This window comes from Ixodes scapularis, unplaced genomic scaffold (assembly GCF_016920785.2).
Source record: "Ixodes scapularis isolate PalLabHiFi unplaced genomic scaffold, ASM1692078v2 PGA_scaffold3__209_contigs__length_174095766, whole genome shotgun sequence".
NCBI classification, from domain to species: Eukaryota; Metazoa; Arthropoda; class Arachnida; order Ixodida; family Ixodidae; genus Ixodes; species Ixodes scapularis.
In genome coordinates this window covers 35244112-35264681 of record NW_024609868.1, presented here as the reverse complement: position 1 = coordinate 35264681, position 20570 = coordinate 35244112, and the positions used below count along the sequence as shown (strand labels likewise).

The 20570-nt window shown below is 48.5% G+C and overlaps 1 protein-coding gene across 1 annotated transcript in view; it reads right to left on the bottom strand.

Annotated features, from left to right (window-relative positions):
* The window catches only part of LOC8031407 (ATP-binding cassette sub-family A member 13-like), a 74007-nt gene that overhangs the window by 5731 nt on the left and 47706 nt on the right, over nucleotides 1-20570 (bottom strand). Inside the window, exons 17-19 of the mRNA XM_040216187.1 lie at nucleotides 20041-20292; nucleotides 13896-14371; nucleotides 12164-12351 (exon numbers count right to left, since the gene is read on the bottom strand). Coding sequence (XP_040072121.1) covers nucleotides 12164-12351; nucleotides 13896-14371; nucleotides 20041-20292 — 916 coding nt within the window. The remainder of the gene's footprint in view (nucleotides 1-12163; nucleotides 12352-13895; nucleotides 14372-20040; nucleotides 20293-20570) is intronic.

Sequence of the window (20570 nt, the reverse complement as noted above, 5' to 3'; positions counted from 1 at the left end):
AGCCCGCCTCGGGAGACTGTCGAAAACCCGCCTTGAAACTCGGATCAGAATCAACAACAAAGACCGCACTCAAAGCCCGCCTGAGAACTCTGATCAAGACCCGCACCAAAAAGCCCATCAATGCCTGCCTGAAAACCAGCCTCCAAAGGCTGATCAAAACCCGCACCGAAGTCCACATGAAAACCCGTACGAAAATCCGTCGCAAAGCCCGGATAAAAATCTGCATCAAGACTGCCTGCATCGAAGCAAGCTTCAAAACCCGCCTAAAGAACCCAGGTCAGAATCCGCATCAAAGCCCGCCTCGAAACACGGATCATCATCCGCACTAAAAACCATAATCGAAAACCAAGATCTAAACCCAGATTAAACTTCGCATCAAAACCCGCATCAAAATCCTCGCGCAACGTCGACACGAAGTCTAGGTTCCGTCAGGAGAGTTACAGAAGCTCGAAGGTGTAGGTTGTTTTATGAATCAAAAAAGTTCGTCGTAAAATGAGCGAAAAAAAAAAAAAAATGGCGCTTGCACTAAGCAAGTTTAAATCCCTCAAATTTTTACTTCACGGGCGAATTTTACCTCGCGAAATTTCAAAGCGCCGCTCTCTTCTTTTGAGAACTAAGGACATTCTTGGAAATTTTCCACGGCGGGCTCCGACGCAGATGGCAGAGTTGACCGGGTCGGTCTCTAAACTTGTCAAACACAAAGATGGTGCCGAAGTTCACGGAGCGCCCCGATTGGACTATCACGACGATGACTTCGCACTTTTTTTGCCAACGTCCAATCGGCGCGCTCCGCGAACTTTTGGCGCCAACTTCGTATTTGACAAGTTTAGGGCCTCTGGAGTTGTTAAAGACCCTATTATAGAGTCGTGCACTTGTGGCGCCACCTCCCGGGCGCTGGAAGTACTCGGTCGAAAGCGGACGACGCAGTCATTTACTTACTGCGTCTATCCGAAAGCGGCACCACGAGTACGACTTTTGGGTGACTCGATCGTTTGCGTCGATGCCCACCGTTGAAAATATGAAATGTTCTCACAGGTTTTCACAGGAAACACGCAAACCCTTGAAATTTCACTATTATAATTCAGGATTATAATACACCTTAGATAAAGTTTTGAGCCCGTTAGGTGCAGGTGCCGAGTTGTTCGGCTTAGTTTGGGGTGAGCTCCTCGATTCATAACATCCTGTATGTGTGGTACTATATTTCACTTGCGGTCATTTCGGAGTCCTTTGCTGCTGAGAACGCACTGGGATCCGTTATGCGTGAATTCAATAACTTAGAGCTCGTTGTCAGCGGTGTCGATATGGGCCACGGACATGAAGACCCAGAACAAAGTTTTGGGCGAAAAGAAAATGTTTAGTCTTTCTCTCTATACCAAGCGTGATTAGAATCGGGCTTAAATGATGTGCGCTCTCGGTGGCACAAGTGGCGAACGCCTTTTTTCCCCAATCAGGTCTCGTGACCTTGGGAACGTGATACTGACCAGCCCTTCTCACTGATCTAAGTGATTAAAGTCGAATTCGGTGATTTTACGTGCCTTCGTCTTTTCCCGAGCCTTGGGGGTTTGTGTAAAATGTGTTGAACGAAGGGCATGTCCGCCCCCCCCCCCCCCCCCCCCCCCAGCGACGGGCTGAATATTGATTTGGACCTGGAGAGCTTTTAACGCGCAACTGAAATCTCGTTTACAGAGAGATTTTTTCGCGATAAGCCTCCATCAAATTGCGGGCACCTAGCTCGGCAAGGATTCGAACCTCCGGACTGGGGATCTGGAAGGCGGCGCTTCTCAGCGGAGGCACAGGGGCGACTCCCAACTGATTTAAAGGCTGACCTACATAATTATCTTCTGCCGTGCAGAAAACCGGTTCCCAGTTTCCTTCTGTACATTCCCTCTTGCACTCTTCTCTCCTCCTCTCCCCATCTCGCAGCAACTCCCCGCAGAAAGGAAGAGGTTCTCCCTCTTTCTCCAAATGAAGGGAGGAAATGAGAGAGAGAAAGAGAGAGAGAGAGAGAGAGTTTCCTCTTTTCTGCTTGTTGGTCGGTCTTTAAGGAAATTAGGATGATTGGTATTTCGCGTTCACTCTGGCACAGTCCGTACTCAGACTTCTGAGGCGGCGCGATCTCTCACCTGTGCGACGTGAGGACGAGCGACAATCCAGACTTCGACCGGAAGGCCTGCAGTGATGAGAAAATCTTCTGGCGCGCCAAGATGTCGACGCCCGCCGATGGTTCGTCAAGGAACACGATCTCCGGGAGGCCGATGAACGCCGCCGCTACCGACAGCTTCCGCTTGTTTCCGCCGCTGGTGAAAGCCGGGTCGGGCTAGTTACTTATTATTACTGATAGCGCAAGTCGGTTACAACGTAAGCAGTGCAGGAGAGGGTTCGCTTCCAAATAGGCTATTGATATCTCAAACAGGCTATAACCTTTTTTTGTGTGATGGTTAATCCTGTTAAATATGACGCAGCTGAATTTCGAGAAAAAAAAAATAGAGCAGATAGGTCAAGCACAACGTGGCTTATGCAAGCCGAGTCATGACGGCAACATACATCTTTAATGGAGACAGGCGTTCTTCAGTGACCATGGCTGGTTGCCGATGATCGAACACACGAGCGCGGGGGCAGCTCGCGCACCTCAGAGTTCACGCGCCGGTCACGCCTGCCGGTCATGCAACCGCGGCATTGTTGCACTATATTACATTCCTTCCCCCTTAGGTAGGAACAGTTCCGTAGCGGATGACTGGACGTCGCTCTCGTGCTGATCTTCTGAGCGGCTGCTCCGGCTGAGCCGCTGGCGATGGCACAACCTGAGGAACAGGTCTTTCTGGGTTTCGCCTGGCAGGAGATGCTTGTGGCGTTCCATGTCCAGGCGCAGCCGTTAGTGGCAGCTTGACGTCGTAGTCAATGTCAGCTTCAAGGTTCTCATCCCAGTCAAGCCAAGCCTTCCTGAGGTGATCACGATGACGGCGATGAACTTCTCGATTGGCCAGCTGTACCTTGTAGGAGACTGGTCCTGTGACTGCAACAACCTTTGCTGCTTTCCATCGTGGTCCCGTCACAAAATTTCGGGCGTAGACGGTGTCGCCTACGTAGAACCGCTTGACCTTTGGTTGTTCCGCTCCTGGATCTCTCTGGAGGTCAGGATGCAGTCTGTCCAACGGCGACCGCAGCCTCCGGCCAATCATCGCCTCTCCCGGAGTCTTCCCGGTGTCCGAGTGTGGTGTCGTGTGCTGCTTAAACAAAAAACGTGAAATCTTGCACTGTGTGTCGCCTTGAGTTAGCTTCTTTAAGGCAGACTTGACTTCCCTCACCATTCTTTCTGCCCTGCCATTGCTCGCAGGATGGTACGGGGCTGTGTAGATGAAGCGAACAGCATTAAGTTTCAGGAACTCTTTCATTTCTGCACTTTTGAACGCCGTTCCGTTGTCCGACACAATTACGTCGGGCAACCCATGTGTCGCGAATAGCTTCCTCAGCGCCGTAATCACTGCAGCTGATTTCGTGGACGGCATAATCTCGACTTCGGCCCAGTTAGAAAAGGCGTCCACCACAACGAGAAAACTTTCACCTCGAACGGGTCCAGCGAAATCTACGTGCAGGCGGCTCCAGGGCTGTTCTGGCTTTATCCAAAAGTGAACAGGTGCTTTTGGATCGCTCTGCCTGTTTTCCTGGCACTGTTGGCAATGGCGCACAAAGTCTTCGATCGCTTGATTGATTTTAGGCCACCAAATGTACGCCCTGGCCGACGTTTTCATTGCTGTCATTCCTGGGTGGTTGGCATGAAGCAATTGTAGGACCTTCCTTGTGGCTTGCTCGGGAATGACCACTCTATTTCCCCACAGAATACAATCTCGATGCAAGGAAAGTTCTGTGCGTCTCACCTCAAAAGGTGCAAAAGATCCTCCCAGGGTTTCTTGTGGCCAACCCGAGAGTATCCATTGCTTGACTCTTGCCAGCGTAGGGTCTTGCTTTGTCAGCTTTCCGATGTCTGCTGCCTGCAGTGGAGGGTACTGGACGGCCTCGAGGAGGAGTACGTCACCTGGTGGCACTGGCTCGTCGACATCGCTTGGTGCTGGAAGGCGGCTTAACCCGTCTGCGTTGGTGTTGTCGATTCCTGATCGAAACACAAGCTTGTAGTCGTACGCTCCCAGCAGCAAGCTCCACCGCAGCATCCTCGGTGACAGGATTTCTGGCATTGGCTTCTCTGTGTCAAAAATCCCAAGAAGCGGTTGATGATCGGTCACGATCGTGAATTCTCTTCCCGCGAGATACTGGTGAAAGTGCTTAACACCATAAACTACAGCAAGCCCTTCTTTGTCGATTTGAGCGTAATTACGCTCACTTCGCCCCAATGTTCGTGACGCATATGCTATCGGCACTTCTGCACCATCATCGTCCTTGTGAGAAAGAACTGCACCAACACCAACCGGTGAAGCGTCACACGACAAGACCAGTGGACGGGCTGGGTCGTAGCGTACTAACACTGCGTCGGAGCTGAGAAGCCCTTTTAGGTTCCGGTACGCTTTCTCATGCTCCCGCGTCCACGCCCATTTTCTTCCTTGGTCTAGTAGGCGGTGCAATGGCTCAGCAACTTCAGCTTTCCCTTCAAGAAATCTGCTGTAAAAGTTGACAAGTTCCAAAAAAGCTTCCCACGTAGCATCCAATGTCGCGCGAACATTCCCTGGGTGTTCTGAATGTTGAAGGAACGTTAAACACCATTCGGAACGTTCTAGGAACGTTTGTATGCGAACATTCCTTACAAGGTATGCTGCTCAACATTCTAAAAACGTTTGTTGGCGAACATTCGTATGCACAATGTTCTCGGAACGTTCCCCTTTGAACATTCATATGTGCAACATTCTTAGAACGTTCGCTTCCGAACACTCCTAGAATATTCGCAGGTGAAGCCAACTTTACGGAGCTTTCAAGCAACCTGTGTTTCGAAACACCATCCACTATATGCCACTTTGTGCCAAAAATATGCAAATTAAGTGGAGGTTTTGGAAACTTAGCATAAGGGATCAGTATTATCTTGTACGAGTGTACCGAGGAATATGAGATAAGGTGTAGGAGAAAAGCAATGGTCTTCAAAATTTGATAATGAGTCTGGCACTCACTGCGTATGTAGAGGGGCAGTTTTGAATAGACCCGATTTTTAGCATCTCGGATTTCATACCTTGGAAAAGGTATGTCCCGCTTGAGTGTGGGATGCCGTAGGTATCTGTTCTTATGCTCCGAGTGAGTAATCGGTTATGTAAGCCGCACGTTTTGATAAGTAGGAGTAAACTGCCGTTATAGTACAGGCTGTGGCTAATGCGCTGGTAAAGCCGTCTAGGTTGTGCTAGGCCTAGAAAAAATGTATTACGATTAAAAATATCGATCGCTCTTTGAGATTTATTATATCACTATATGTAGTACGGCTCAGTGGAGCTGTAAGATAAGCAAGCTATAATTATGGAACCTTTGTAAACATTCCTCAAAGAATGTTGCAGACGTTCTTTGGATGTTTTGGGAACGTTCTTAAAACCTTTAGGTTTTGTCGTGCTCAGAATGTTCTAAAAATATCACCTAGAAAACATTCCCCGAATGTAGCGATAAGTGCCTGCGCCACATTCTGAAACGTCGATAGAATGTTCTTACGTAAGTTTGCAACATTCAGAGAATGTTGCAGAAGTTCGTTGGATGTTTTGAGAACGTTCTTAGAACCTTGTTAGGATGTTTCAATGTTGATTGAATGACCTGGTAATGTTCTATGTCGTTCTCAGAACGTTCTAAGAAGATCCCTTTGAAGACATTCCCCGAATGTAGCGATAAGTGCCTGCGCCACATTCTGACAACGTTGATAGAATGTTCTTACGTAAATCTTCAACATTCCAAGAATGTTGTCTATGTTATTTTGAACATTCCGGGAATATTCTCAGAACGTTTTCGTGCTACGTGGGTTGTAGTTCTTTTTTGTTCTTTGGGCTCGGCGCACTCTTGATTGCAGTCACTTTTTCTTCACTTGGGTGAATGCCAGTAGAATCAACTCTGTGACCCAAATACTCTATACTTGTTTTACCGAGCTCGCATTTGTCTTTGTTTACCCGCAAACGCGAGTCTTGCAACCGCTGCATGACTGCTCTTAGTCTTTCATCATGCTCTGCCACGGTCGAGCCCGAGACAACGATCTCGTCAAGATATACGACGACTCCAGGTAAGCTGTTTACTACACGCTGGAACAATCCTGGTGCGACTGATATACCGAAAGGAAGTCGGCGAACTTTGTACAGCCCTTTCAACGTATTCACGGTGAGGACTTCTGATGACTCGTCGTCAAGTACGAGCTGCTGATAGGCCTGGGTTAGGTCTAGTTTCGTAAATATCTTACTGGACCATAGAGTGGCAAACAACTCGGTGACAGTCGGTAGTGGATAGACGTTGCTCTTAACCGCCTTGTTGATTGTGCTACGATAATCTCCGCACAGGCGTAAAGTTCCGTTTTTCTTTCTCACCACGACGAGCGGTGTGGCCCAGTCGGAGTACTGGGTCGGCTCCAGGATGCCTTGCTTTTCCAGGCGATCTAACTCCTTGCTCACATCCTCTCGAAGGGCGAACGGCACTGGCCGACTCTTTAAAAACTTGGGTTGCACGTCGTTGAGCTCGATGTGGATCGGAGCTCCCTTGAATCCGGGCAAATCGGTGCGAAAAACCTCGGAAAACCGCGCTGTTAGCGCTTCGTCGGACGTGCTGAGGTGTCGGATGCCGTGTAACTCGATACCTAGTGGTCGAAACCAATTTCGTCCCATCAAGCTTCTTCCGTGCTGTGCCACAACCATGATTGGCAAAACAGCCTTGCGTCCTTTAAACATGACGCTCACCATTGCTTTGCCAAGTGTAGGCAATGTCTGCTTTGACCAGGTTAACAACTTGGTGGGTGTGCTCTCGATGGGAATCAGTCTCTGGTCTATCTGGCGAAACGTTTCTTCGCTCATGATAGAGCAAGACGCTCCAGAGTCAACTTCCATGATTATTTCTTGTGACTCTATCTTTACTGGCACTAGAAACTTTTCTTCGGTTTCGTGCACCTCGCAGATCGAACAGAGTTCGTCTACTTCGTAAACGCTGTCTCCCTTTTTTGTGTCTTTTCCTTTCTTTGATGTGGCTGCCTTACTGTGGCATGCCTTTGCTATATGCCCCTTCTTCTGGCATTTGTAGCAGACGGAGTCTTTAAATTTGCACATGAAAGGTTTGTGCTTACCGGTGCAACGGTGGCAGTTTTCGCTGTCTGGTTGCTTCTGAGGTTTCATAGTTGTCGCTTGAATTTCACCATCAGAGTCAACTTTGCCGCTGTGTTGCCGTTGCTTCCTGATGTCTCGCTGTTGCTGTGACGTTGCCTCTGCAGTGACGGCCAAGTCGTAGGCTACGTCGAACGTCAAGTTCCGTTCAGCCAAAAGCCGTTGCTGCACTCTCTCGGGCGCGATGCCGCAGACGAACCTGTCTCGCATCATGATTTCAAGTGGCAGTTGTCTATCTCCGAAACCGCAGTCTTCTGCCAGCTTTCGGAGCGCTGTCACGTAGTCTGCAACTGTCTCGCCGGCGTGCTGGTCGCGCTTGTAGAACAGGAACCTTGCGTAGAGTTCCGACGGCCTTGGGTGCAGATGAGCCTTGACCGCTGTCACTATCGTGGTATAGTCTGCTGCTGTCGGTCTCGTCGGCTTCACCAAGGTTACGATTAAGGAGTACGTTTCTTCTCCGCAGCAACTCAGCAGGACGGCACGCTTCTGCTCAGGCGTTGTCAGACTGTTGGCTACGCAGTACATTTCGAGTCGTTCTACGTACTCGTCCCAGGAAGCGTTGGTGCTGAGGCGATACTCGCTGATACCGCCCACAGCCATCCTTGAGGTCCGGACAACGGACGCTTGCCCGTTGTCTTCGTCCGTAGAAATAAAACAGCGCAAACAAACACAAGGACAAGTAGAAGGAGGGACACAGACACAGCGCTGACTCACGACTTACTTTCTTTCTCATCTTTTTAAAACATTTCAACATAAGAAAAAAAGAAATGAAAAATAAAAGAAGGAGAATCCAGCATGTAGGATATCCTCTCTGTCATATGCCATCTGAGGAATTTTTTACACAAACTAAACATTATATACCATTACAACAAAAAAAACAAATTAAAAAAAAAAAGCCAAAAACCACAGCGCGAGCCCTAATGCTCTGTGCGTACCTGTCTTGCACGCGGACTCTTGGTATGTCGGAACCCTTTCCTGGCTGCATGTAGGCACGCGCCTGTGGTTATAGGATCACTCCCATGGAAGCAGAAAGAAAGTGTTAAAGAGACGTGCCTAAACTCCGAAGAAACTCGAACTCTTCACTGTATAACGTCACTGACTCTGAACTGACGCATAGATCGGGACCGTGTTGTCGAATGTAAAACGCTTCATGAATTTCCCTTGCCATTTTTTGTGAATGTTTAGCCAAAATTTCAATGCCACTTAACCGAGGGGAACAACCACACCTATCACAATGAATGGCTAGGTGACCCGAAGGTGAAGACCTCAAAGACAGATAATGCTCCCGAGCTCGAACATTAATACATCTGCCCGTCTGCCCAATATACACTTTCCCACATGAAAAAGGTATTTTATAAACGACCCCCACAGCACAAGCTACATATTTGATGCGATGGTTTATTCCACACCCTACACGCTGAAGTCCTGCTCTCTCAATGGACGCACACAAACGGGATAGCTTGGAAGGTGCTGAAAAGACTATGGGAACTCCGTATTTAACCGCCACTTTTTTGATCCTGTGGGAAAAACTGTGCAAATATGGTATTACCACCGGTCGAGAGGCAGGCTTTTGTCTAACATTGTCAAGTATGTTAAGGGGATTCCTGAATAATTTTAAAAGTGACTCCGCTACCCCCACTATGACAAGTTTCGGGAAACCCGCTTTTGTTAACCTATCTACTTGACACAGAAAGCTGTTGAAACTTCTGTGAACACAGGATTTCAATAAAGAAGCTCTCAAACATGATTTTGCAATAGCTCTTTTTTTACAACTTTTGAGTGCGTTGATTCATAGCTAAGGAGGGACTTTTTTGTTCTAGGCTCATAAGCCCAGCATAGGTGACTCGTTTCAAGACGAATGTTGAGGTCCAAAAATTGCAAAGCTTTTTTAGTTGGAACCTCATTCGTAAACCGCAGACCTCCAGAGCACTCCCGAAAGGTGTCTAATAACTCTGAGACCAAGTCAGCACTTCGTGAGCCCTGCTTAGGTTTAAACACCACCAGGTAATCGTCAACATACCTGAAGATTTTCAAAAAACGATCATCTAACCTTTCTGCAATAGCACAATCACAACCTGCTAGGTAGATGTCACTCAATATAGGAGCAACACTAGACCCAATGCAGATCCCGGATTTTTGCAGAAACGTGTTGCCCTCAAAAGAAATAAAAGTGGACTCTAAGTAAAAGCGGAGAAGATCCAAAAACTTTTCCACAGCAATACCAGTCGAATTCTGGAAGGCAACAGAACCGTTTAAGTCAATGCAAAGTTGAACCGCTTCAATGAGACCTCCATGAGGAATAGAGTAGAAAAGGTCTTCCACGTCAATTGAAACCAGATCACAAGATCCAGGGTTGTCATTGCTTAGATAATCTACCAATTCGTCAGAGTTTCGAACTAGAAAAGGATCAGTTAACTTCAAAGAAGATAGGTGATGCTGGAGATACTTCGAGACATGCAGCTGCCATGACTCTCTCTGTGTAACAATTGCCCTGAACGGCATAGTGTCCTTATGGGTCTTCACAGAGAAGAAAACCTCCAGATTGAGACCACGAGCCGCCTGGACAGACTTCCTGAGCCTTTCTAAACCAAGCTGCTTACAAAGTTGCTCAGCACGCGTCTTCACCTTGTTTAGTACCACATCTGGAACAGGTTTTTTTTGTTGTAATGGTATATAATGTTTAGTTTGTGTAAAAAATTCCTCAGATGGCATATGACAGAGAGGATATCCTACATGCTGGATTCTCCTTCTTTTATTTTTCATTTCTTTTTTTCTTATGTTGAAATGTTTTAAAAAGATGAGAAAGAAAGTAAGTCGTGAGTCAGCGCTGTGTCTGTGTCCCTCCTTCTACTTGTCCTTGTGTTTGTTTGCGCTGTTTTATTTCTATGTTTACAATGCATCACCGACTAGCCCACCTCCAAACATTACTGTCTTCGTCCGCTTCGTCGCCAATTGTTGTGGCTTATGCAAGCCGAGTCATGACGGCAACATACATCTTTAATGGAGACAGGCGTTCTTCAGTGACCATGGCTGGTTGCCGATGATCGAACACACGAGCGCGGGGGCAGCTCGCGCACCTCAGAGTTCACGCGCCGGTCACGCCTACCGGTCATGCAACCGCGGCATTGTTGCACTATATTACACACAACTACAATAAAAAATTGCAGTGGCTTAGCTCGACTATGCCAGGACGTAGCGTAAGCCTATAGGTTCAGCTGGTTATTCTTAGCTTTCCTGGTTGTCTAGGATTAGCTTGATTACCATGCTTACTGCTGCTTCAATGACACACACAGGGTATAGGCATTATGTGACTACTTCGGGATCCGATGAGTTAAGCTTCTCCGCTCTTCTTGATGCTGAGGAGGCGCCGTGTAACCGAGCTTTCGGTTGCACGTCAAAAGATCCCCAAATGGTACAAATTAATCCTCAGTCCTCCGCTGGGGCGTGCCAGATGCCCGTCGTTGGTTTGGCCAGCTGTGCGCCTTGTTGTTATATATCAAGCAACCAAGCTGCCGCCCAGAACAACCGGACAGCGCGATCCATGATCTCGAGCGGGTGCATGCGCGCGGCGCGTGCGTCGGAGATTGACCTTGGCGCCATACCAGTCCTGCCCGTTCTGTCACTGCTCTTCGCGCATGCGCAGCACGGCTCTCCAGGAGCCACGCGAAACTGCTCAACCTCGGCCAGTAGCTTACGATACAAAAGTATAGCCAAGAAAAAAAAAAGTAGAGTTATTGGCACGAACCCCTTGAATTCTAGCGCCTACCAATCGGCAAACCACGTGATTTGCTATACTTTGTCCCAACCAGTCCCAACTCAGCTACGTGGAAATTCAATATGGCGGCTTTCAGGAAAAAAAGAACGACCAGGAGGAGCTTGAGTTTTCATGCCTTTAGCGCGAGCTGCCTACTTTCGAAAACCTTTAGCGTCTTGTCCATCTCGAGCGCGCGCACGTCCAGCCAAAGCATGGAGGAAGGCACGGAGCGCGTGCTGCAGGCCGGACGTTCGAAAGACACGCCCCGCCGTTCTCACTTTGTCTGTGAGTATAGATAGGCGCGAAGCGCGCAATATAAATAGTATTGCTTCAAAAAATATGTAATACATTTCTTTTGTGGTCTCACATTCTTGTTTATAATGTGTATTTGGTCAAAATTAAGATGACGATACACCTAATTATTTTTCCCAACGAAAAACTTTTTTTAATATCTTTCAATATTACACATTTGGGGGAATCAGTTGGCTCAGTCTATCGCGGTGTGATCCAGAATTTTGAAAATCAAAAACGCTTAGCTACTATAATTACTTATATAGTGTGTTCATTAATAATAACGCACAGCCTCTCCGAAGGAAAAATAAGCCACAAGACGCAACAGGGTGGCACGCTTTGAAGGAAGTAAAGGTCGCTACTATAATAACAAAGAAACTCTTATTGCGAAGAAACTCTGGCAATGACTATTTCACTTGCAGAAGGTGAAGAGGATCGAGGTATGCAGCGACCTGGTTCATATTAACGAAATCCTGGGAAATATATGCCAATCAAATAAACTGAAATTTCTATTTTCGCACACAAGTAAGGTAGCACATTTTTGGCATATGCAAATCGGTGCCGGTCGCACCAGTAGACGAGTATCTTTAAGCCGAGGTCACACTGCTCAAACAAAAGACAATCTGAAAACGCGAGTCACCGCAACATCCGTGGTTAGAATGCCGCGTGCCAAGTTTCTCCTTGGACTCATTCCACGCGGCATTCGAAGCATGGATCTCGTGGTGACTCGCGTTCGTATCTGTATGCAGACTGTCTTTTGTATGATGTATAAGCAGTGTGACCACGGCTTTAAAGACGCCCTTAATCAATACAACCGGGTAAGCACATAGGGACGGCGACAACAAACCTGTAAGATCCACATTTTTTCTTCGCGTATTGCTTCAAGCCGACGATGCTGATGACGCTGTTTACGAGCCTCTTGATCTCGTTCTTCTTCACTCCCCTCAAGATGGCGAACAAGCGCAGGAACTGATAGGCGTTCAGCTGCTCCAGGAGTCCGCCAGACTGGAGACAGTAGCCGATGTGGGACTGCCACTGAAAACCCGAGGGTCGGGGAGCACGTTACTCACACACACTCACCCACTCACACTCTCTCTCTCACACACATACATACATACATACATACATACATACATACAGACACACTATAATAATTACCATTTTACGAAGGGTATATCGGTGCATTGACTTCTGTACAACCTAAGGCCGCGATATTTTCTTTTAGATTCTGAAAACTGCAGAGCAGGATCAGACAATATCATCTAGAATAATCAAAAGCCTGTGTACTAGAATTTCATCAGCGTGAAATCGAGCGAAGACACAGATTGGACAGCAGTGCTGCGTCAGCATTCGGCTGGGCCTCGTATCCAATCAGCGTGTCGCAGGATGCTCGGCATTAGGCTCGGGACCAATTGCTGAGTTGGTGCCATCCGATTATATATGATGACGTTCCATGGACGAAGATGACGACGGTCGCAGGTTTTGGTTATTCTTGGTGGTGTTGGATTAGCCCAGACCACCTTATTGTTGCTGAGCGTGTCCACTCGACCCCAGCGTGCTTCAATAAGAAAAATCAGGAACCTATCCCGTGGCGAGGAAGGGCATTTGGTCGCCCCTTTTCATGCTGTTATTAACTCGAATTTCCGATAGCTTCAAAATGGCGAGACCTGGCACCCTTCCCAATCATTTTATTATCAGTAGGCAGCTTAGGAGATTGCATGAATGAAATCCACAGACGCGCTGCAAATACCAATCATTGTTCTTTCATCACTTTAGCCAATTGGCGGGCTGAACGACAGATCGTGCCCCAATAATCATGCAGCCTCACTGGCAAAAAAAAAAAATAATCTCACTAGTTTTGTTACTAAGACTACGTGGCTTGTTAAGCACGATACCAATCCAAATTTTAATTGGTGGGAAGGACTAAATAAATATTAATGATTAATATACTGGGGGAATTCGGGCGCACTGTTCTATCAAAAACGCCTAAGAATAGTACACTGGCAAACGCTCCTAGATATGTCGCAATGAACTCGGAACAGTAAAGATTGGTGTGTTCGACTAGCTAAGCCAATGAAAAGAGCGTACAGTCTCACGCCTCAACGATCGCGCAGTTTCATTAACAAACCTTTCGCCACTGGGACTTCATCATCATATCAACTATACTATCGCCCTGCTCATTGGTTGACCTGATCAGAGATAGACCAGTGGTAGGACTTTCGACTGGATAGTGGTGAGGTTTACACTGAGAAACGTCGAAGAGTTGTACTTGATCCTTTTCTGCTGTGATTTTTTTTTTCACTCCTAATATGACCTCTTCTACAAGGTCTATATCGAGCCCATGAACCCGAAGTCATCTGATTGCAGGTTGTGGTGCCTTTGTACTCTACTCTTTAGACTCGACTCGTGTCTCTCCTGTCGCGTGAAGATGGTAGCGATAACTGTAAAATGAGTTTAATTAATAAAAAAAAAGAAGCTAGTTCCCGCGCTTGCGCAATGCCCACAGCTGCACCGGGCAAACGCACCCACTCGTAAGCAATGCGTCTGCTCATTGACCCGACACCAAAACGCTTACGTACCCGTCGCGGATCGTCAGAGAGTTTTCCGTCCTGCATGTACGCGTCGCCATCGGTCATCTGCTCCAGGGCCGTAAGCACCTGGAAGGTGGTCGTCTTTCCCGCGCCGTTCACGCCCAGCAGTCCGAAGCACTCGCCGCGGACCACGGCGAAGTTGAGGCCCCTGACGGCGTGCAGGTGGCCGTAGAACTTGTGCACGTTATGGGCCACGAGGGCGTGCTCCGAGAAGGACCCCTCAGAGCACAGGTCACGCACGAGGTCCTTCTCTGCCTGGACCTCCGAGTCTAGGACGTCCTTGACGTCGTCCGTCGTCCTGAAGATAAGCGTCGGTAAGAAGTTGGCCGTGTCCCGCCAGACCAGCAAGGCGAAGAAGAGGGCGCCTTCCAGCAGCATCACGACGATGTCGAAGACGATGCCGCCGAGGCCCAGTTCGAACGGGCTCAGGAGTTGGAAACCTTGGGCGTAGCCCTTTTCCGCATCTACAACGAGACACGTTGTCAGATCGCTTCTTCGGTAAAATACATCGCTAAGGTGACAAGTTGACTGGCCGCATAACGCTAAAGGCCCGTTGATACACCTGCATTCGCTTACGACCAAATTCTCGTGATCTCTTACGACCAGTGAACCCTCTGGAACGCTGGCGCCGTCTGTCTGCATTTCACTAGAGGGGAGGTTTCGCGGTATTTGCAAGATCAAATGTACGCATTATCTATAAGAAATGGTAGTTTATGATGTCAATAAAAAAAACCCGAAGAAGAGGTGACACGAAAAAGGGTGAACACAATACCGTCTCAAAAGGAAGTTCATAAAGCCGCCAATGTCAATCCCCAAAGCGGATTGAAACTTTACCGAATTGCCTTCCAACGACTGAGGCACACTAGGAGCAGAAACTTGTTTAGTGAATAATAAAGGTTCATAATGCCCAGTGATGCCAATCTTGAAGGCGGTGTATGAAACGGTTTTATAAGCCCAATCACCTTTTCTGAATTCATAAAAACAGAGCATTGTCAACCGCAAAATCATAAAGGCCCATTTACAAGAAATCTGACAGGGCACGCTGCCACGTTCCATTCTCATTGATTACTATGCGGAAGAGTCGCGGGTTTGGAACTTTCAGCAGAAACTTTGCAGATAAGGCGGCACTTGTTGTGTTAGCGACATTTTTTTTTTTTTTTTTTTTTACAGCGGAATTTAGTTTGCAGTCTTTAAGAACAATAACGACATATCTTCTCAGTTTCTGAACATCTTAACCACACGGCCGGTACAAGGCACCCAAGGCTGGCTGTACCTTTACTTTAAAAGGATCAACATGTAAAACCGTAAATCTTCCTGTTTCATCAGTTTCCAGCAACAAGGAGGTCTTCTGATCTAATTTATTCTTTAACAGCCTTACTTTCTTAAAATCTCTCATCAAACTAGAAAGAACCCGAAGACCCGCCACTGAAAATTCGACCTCTCGGTCGGTCTGGTTCACAATCTTCTTGCTAATTGACTGCACCGAAAAGACTCGATCAAGCCAAGAAGGCTTAATGTTCTGGTAAAACTTCGGCCCAACAGCTAAAGCCGCTTGGACATTGTCGGACAAGAGAATGTGGCCGGGTTAAAGAGGTACTCCGGCAATTTTTTTAGTTACCCCAACTAACTATATATTCTGATTGCCCGGCCTTTACTCTTTCCGATATAAAATATAATATTCCTAAATTCAGAATAGTTATTGTGAAATCGGCAAGTTAATATGATGCCAAAACCAACATTAAAATCTACCCGCACTCGTCAGTGCCGTGACGTCAGTGGCAGTCAGGCTTGCCAGTCCAGTAGGCGATATAAAAAGTAGACTACGCCAAGCATTTGTTTCGTGCATGCTGGTGCGCGTTACTGGAGCGAGCTTCGAAATCATTCATTTTGCACCAAGAAACTGCTTGTAATTAGTTGGGAGGGAACAAATTCTAATCCACTACCTGCTGAATGCGTCAGTCTTTCATCGTTTCCAGTAAAGACTTTCAGCTTAAAAAGTTCGGTGAGGAAAAAAGTCAATTTTGGGGGTTTTACGTGCCAAACCAACGACGGCATCTGGCACGCCCCAGCGGAGGACTGAGGATTAATTTGGACCACCTGGGGATCTTTTGACGTGCAACCGAAAGCTGGGTTACATGGCGCCTCCTCCGCAATAAGCCTCCGTCAGATTGCGGGAACCTCGGCCGGGGTAAAGCTCGGTGAGGACCACAATTGTAAAATCAGTAACTTCGCGAAAAAACAATTATTTTGACCTAATATTTGGGACACTATTTCAGCGATGTTTGTTGGTGTGTTTAGCAAATTTTCAGATTATTGGGGGACCATGAAGCAAACCTCAGTTTTCACACTGCCGGAAGGGTGGACCACCTACAGTAAGTCCACGACACATAGGAAGATTGTCAAAAAGCTTTAAAGATACTTGCGAAGCATGCATGCCTTTGTGCAGCCCAAACACTTTCCACTTTCCCCGTCTCCGGCAACGGAGACGCATCCAGTGAATGTCGTCCATGACAACGCTGAGGACGACAGCGCATCGTCTGAGGTTTTCGACATGTGGCAAGTTGACAGCGTCGCGCCGTTACCGCCGTTCACCGTCACCGTCTACTTGTGCGGCAAGCCACTCTGCATGGAGGTGGACACGGGCGCAAGTGTCTCTGTCATCGCCAAGAAACGTCTGCAGGCGCTGGTGCCTGCGATACGAGTCATGCCATCCGGCGTGCTGCTGCGAAGCTATTCCGGTGAACTGACCCAAGTTGAAGGCAGGGTGGACGTCAGCGTGCAGTTCCACGACAAGAAGGCCGTGCTGCCATTGTTCGTCACCGGAGACAAGTCGCCTACACTACTTGGGCGCAACTGAATTCGGGAGCTGGGCCTCAACTTCTCTAATGTGGAGGTAACTGTTCATTCTCTCTCCAACGTCAGAAGTCTTGTTCAAGAGTTTTCTGCTGTGTTCGAGGAACGGCTGGATACTTTCAAGGGGCTCAAAGCCAGTATTCATGTTCCAGAAAACGCTCCGCCGAAGTTTTTTAAGCCGCGTCCACTACCTTTCGCACTCAAAGATGGAGTTGCACAGGAGCTTCAACGTCTAGAAAGGGAGGGCATTATTGTACCAGTCAAGACATCAGCCTGGGCTGCACCCATTGTTCCTGTTGCCAAGAAGGATGGACGTGTCAGTATTTGTGGCGATTTCAAGGTAACCGTGAATCCGGTGGCCACCCTGGAAAAGTACCCGATTCCCAGAATTGAAGACCTGTGGGCCATGCTGTCTGGGGGTAAGAAGTTCACCAAGTTGGATCTGAGGGATGCTTACCAGCAGGTGATTCTTGAGCAGTACTCGAGGAAGTATGTCACCATTTCCACACATATGGGGTTGTTCCAGTACACCCGTCTTCCTTTCGGAGTGTCGTCCGCTCCAGCTATCTTCCAACGGGAGATGGAAAACTTGTTCCGAGGGCTGCCGCACGTCGCTGTATATTTTGATGACATCCTGGTCACCGGCGCGACTGATTCGGATCATCTGCACAACCTTCGTTCCGTTCTCAAGCGCCTTTGTGATGTCGGACTGAAGTTGAAGTTCGACAGGTGTCATTTTTTTGGGCCGCAGGTTGAATACCTTGGGCACATTATCAACCCGGAAGGGTTGTCTCCAGGCCTGGGCAAAGTAGCGGCCATACTTCATGCTCCTGCTCCCCGCGACGTCAAGCAGCTTCAGAGCTTCCTAGGTTTGATTAATTTCTACAGACGTTTCCTTCCTTAACTGTCTGAACGCCTGCGGCCACTGCACTTGCTTCTTACTGACGGGAAGAAGTGGGAGTGGGAAAAAGACCAAGAAGAGGCTTTTACCACAAGCAAGCACTTGATGACGTCCGCTCCGGTTCTAGCTTATTTCAATCCAGAAAAGCCGGTACGTCTAACTTGTGATGCATCACCATACGGGATCGGTGCAGTTCTGGCGCACCTTGAAGCCGATGGCCAAGAGCGACCCATTGCTTTTTCATCAAGGAGTTTGTCCCGAGCAGAACAAAACTACAGTCAACTTGACAAAGAGGCGTTAGGCTTGGTCTACGGGGTGGAACGGTTCCACCAGTACTTGTGGAGGACCCCTTTTCAAGCGTTCACAGACCACAAGCCGCTGCTGGGATTGCTGAGTGCTGACAAGCCAGTTCCTGTCCACGCGTCGCCTCGGCTTGTCAGGTGGGCTCTCAAGCTTTCAGCCTACAAGTACCAGCTGATCTACAAACCAGGAAGGAATTTAGGTAATGCTTACGCACTCAGTAGACTTCCATTACCTGGGAGCAACGTTGAAGAGAACGTGCCGGCTGACGTCTTCATGCTACAGCACGCATATCCGAATCTTCTTTCACCCTCCGTTGTGGCCCATGCACAAAGAATGACCCTCTTCTGGGACATGTCGTTCTCGCTGTTCTCAAAGGAGAGGACCTTGCACTAGCATCAGAAACGAGGCCTTTTTGTGCAAGGAGTTCAGAGCTTATCCTGCATGAGGGTTGTTTGCTCTGGGGAGCACGCGTGATGATCCCAAAAGTGCTGCAGGCTCGAGTCCTGGATCTGCTTCATTCCAGCCACCCAGGCATCGAGAAGAGCAAAATGATAGCCAGAAGTCACGTCTGGTGGCCGGGTATCGATAACGACATAACCCACAGTGAAGAGCTGCTCGATTTGCCAAGCTCATCAGCGGGCTCCACAACCAGTTCAACAGACGCCCTGGCCGTTCCCCCAGAAGCCTTGGTCCAGGCTTCACGTTGATTTTGGAGGGCCATTTATGGGGCATACCTTTTTGGTCATTGTGGATGCTTTTTCAAAATGGGTCGAAGTGTTTCCTGTCTCGTCAACTTCTGCAGAGGCTACCATAAACGCCCTGCGGACGGCCTTCGCTCAGCACGGTCTACCAGATCTGATTGTGTCAGACAATGGGCCTGCATTTGCAAGTGAGCAGTACTTGGACTTTCTAACATGCAACGGGATACGCCGTATGCTCGTGCCGCCATATCATCCAGCGTCAAACGGGGCAGCGGAGCGTGTTGTACAAACCGTTAAGGACAAACTCAAGAAAGGTGGCTCTGGGGATTTTCAGACTCGGATTTCCAGATTCCTGTTTCATTACAGGACTACTCCGCACGAGGTCACGGGCCGTGCAGCATGCGAGCTGTTGACGGGAAGGATGTTCAAGACGCCGCTGGATGTCCTGCGTCCCAGCCTCCAATCATCAGTGCTGCTCAAGCAGCTAAAACAGAAACTTTATACTGATAAAGGCTGCCGACAGGGAGCGCCGCTCAACCCTGAAGAGAACGTGTTCGCCAGGAACTTCCGCCAGGGTATGCCCTGGGTGCCTGCTCGAGTCATCGGCGCCACAAGTCAGTTTTCAGCGCAAGTCCGCCTTGAAGATGGCACACTGTGGCATCGGCGCGGTGATCACCTGCGTTTCAGACCGACCGACGCCACTACAGCAGCTACGGCCGAGGCAGAGACTTGTCAACCTGTTGATGCTGCAGCGCAGTTGGAACCGCAAGCATTAAATAAGAGTCAATCTGTTGGTGCTCCCGGCGCTCTGTTCGAGCCAGGCGAAACAAGCGTGGGTGCAAGCGACAGTGCCGCAAGCCCTGAAGTAACTCCTCATCCTACAAGCATCAGTCCACCCCAGCTGCGCCATAGCACAAGGTCTAGGAGGGCCGTGCAGCGGTACTCCCCTTAGCTGTAGCTTGTCTTTGTACCTTAGAGGGGAGGACTGTTATATTCCTGGCCAGCATGTAGCGCCACAAGGTCCCCTGGTGGCCTAGTGTGACGATGACTGGAAGTGCGGCGCTCTATATTAAACAGGGGGTCACCCGGCTCCCTCAGTTAGTGTTGTGTTGGAACCGAACTACGTGTGTCATGCTTCCGCTTCTTGCCGCCGACCAACGTTGGCCGGTGCGAAGCGGGTTCGGTTTACACTTGTAACACCACCTGTGGCCAACGCTGTACAAAACCGAAACGCGGTAGGTTAAGAAACCGAATTTTGCGGTCGATTTAAAGAGCCTGGCCGCTCCTTGAATCACCCAGTAGAGTGTGGTAAACATACGGTTCAAACTCGCTCCTGTAGATAAGAATACTTTTTCGCTCTCTCAGATTTACTCACGTTCACAGCAACGCTCGAATCCGTAACCGAATTCTTTCAGGAACCCGGTCTGGCAGTATACTTCGAGCATCGTGATGTTCTCAATGTACTCTCGTTTGATCCTGAGGCACTCGTCGTTCTCCATCTCTAGCTTCATGAGCTTGTAGATGGCGCCGGGCAGCACCACTGGCGGCAGAAACATGGGGATCCACCGAGGAAGCAGTCCGGAACTGAATACGCGCAGTAGGATCAGGACGATTGGCGAAGCGGTACCTGAAACAATAGGAGTCCCCAAGGGAGCTGAGGCATAGTCTCAATAATAAATAATGGGAGGCTATGCTAAAAGATCATGAAACAATGCTCTTTTCCTTTTTACACAGAATGAGTTTTATCTGCCAAATTCAATGAGAAATCCGTCATGTGACGTCATAACGTCACGTAACACCGTGACGCTCTGACGTGACGTCATGAAAGACTGTGATACGTCACCGTGTCGTATCACAGTTACCAGTTACGAAAATCTGGACGACCCGCGCATTTAAAATGTTCCA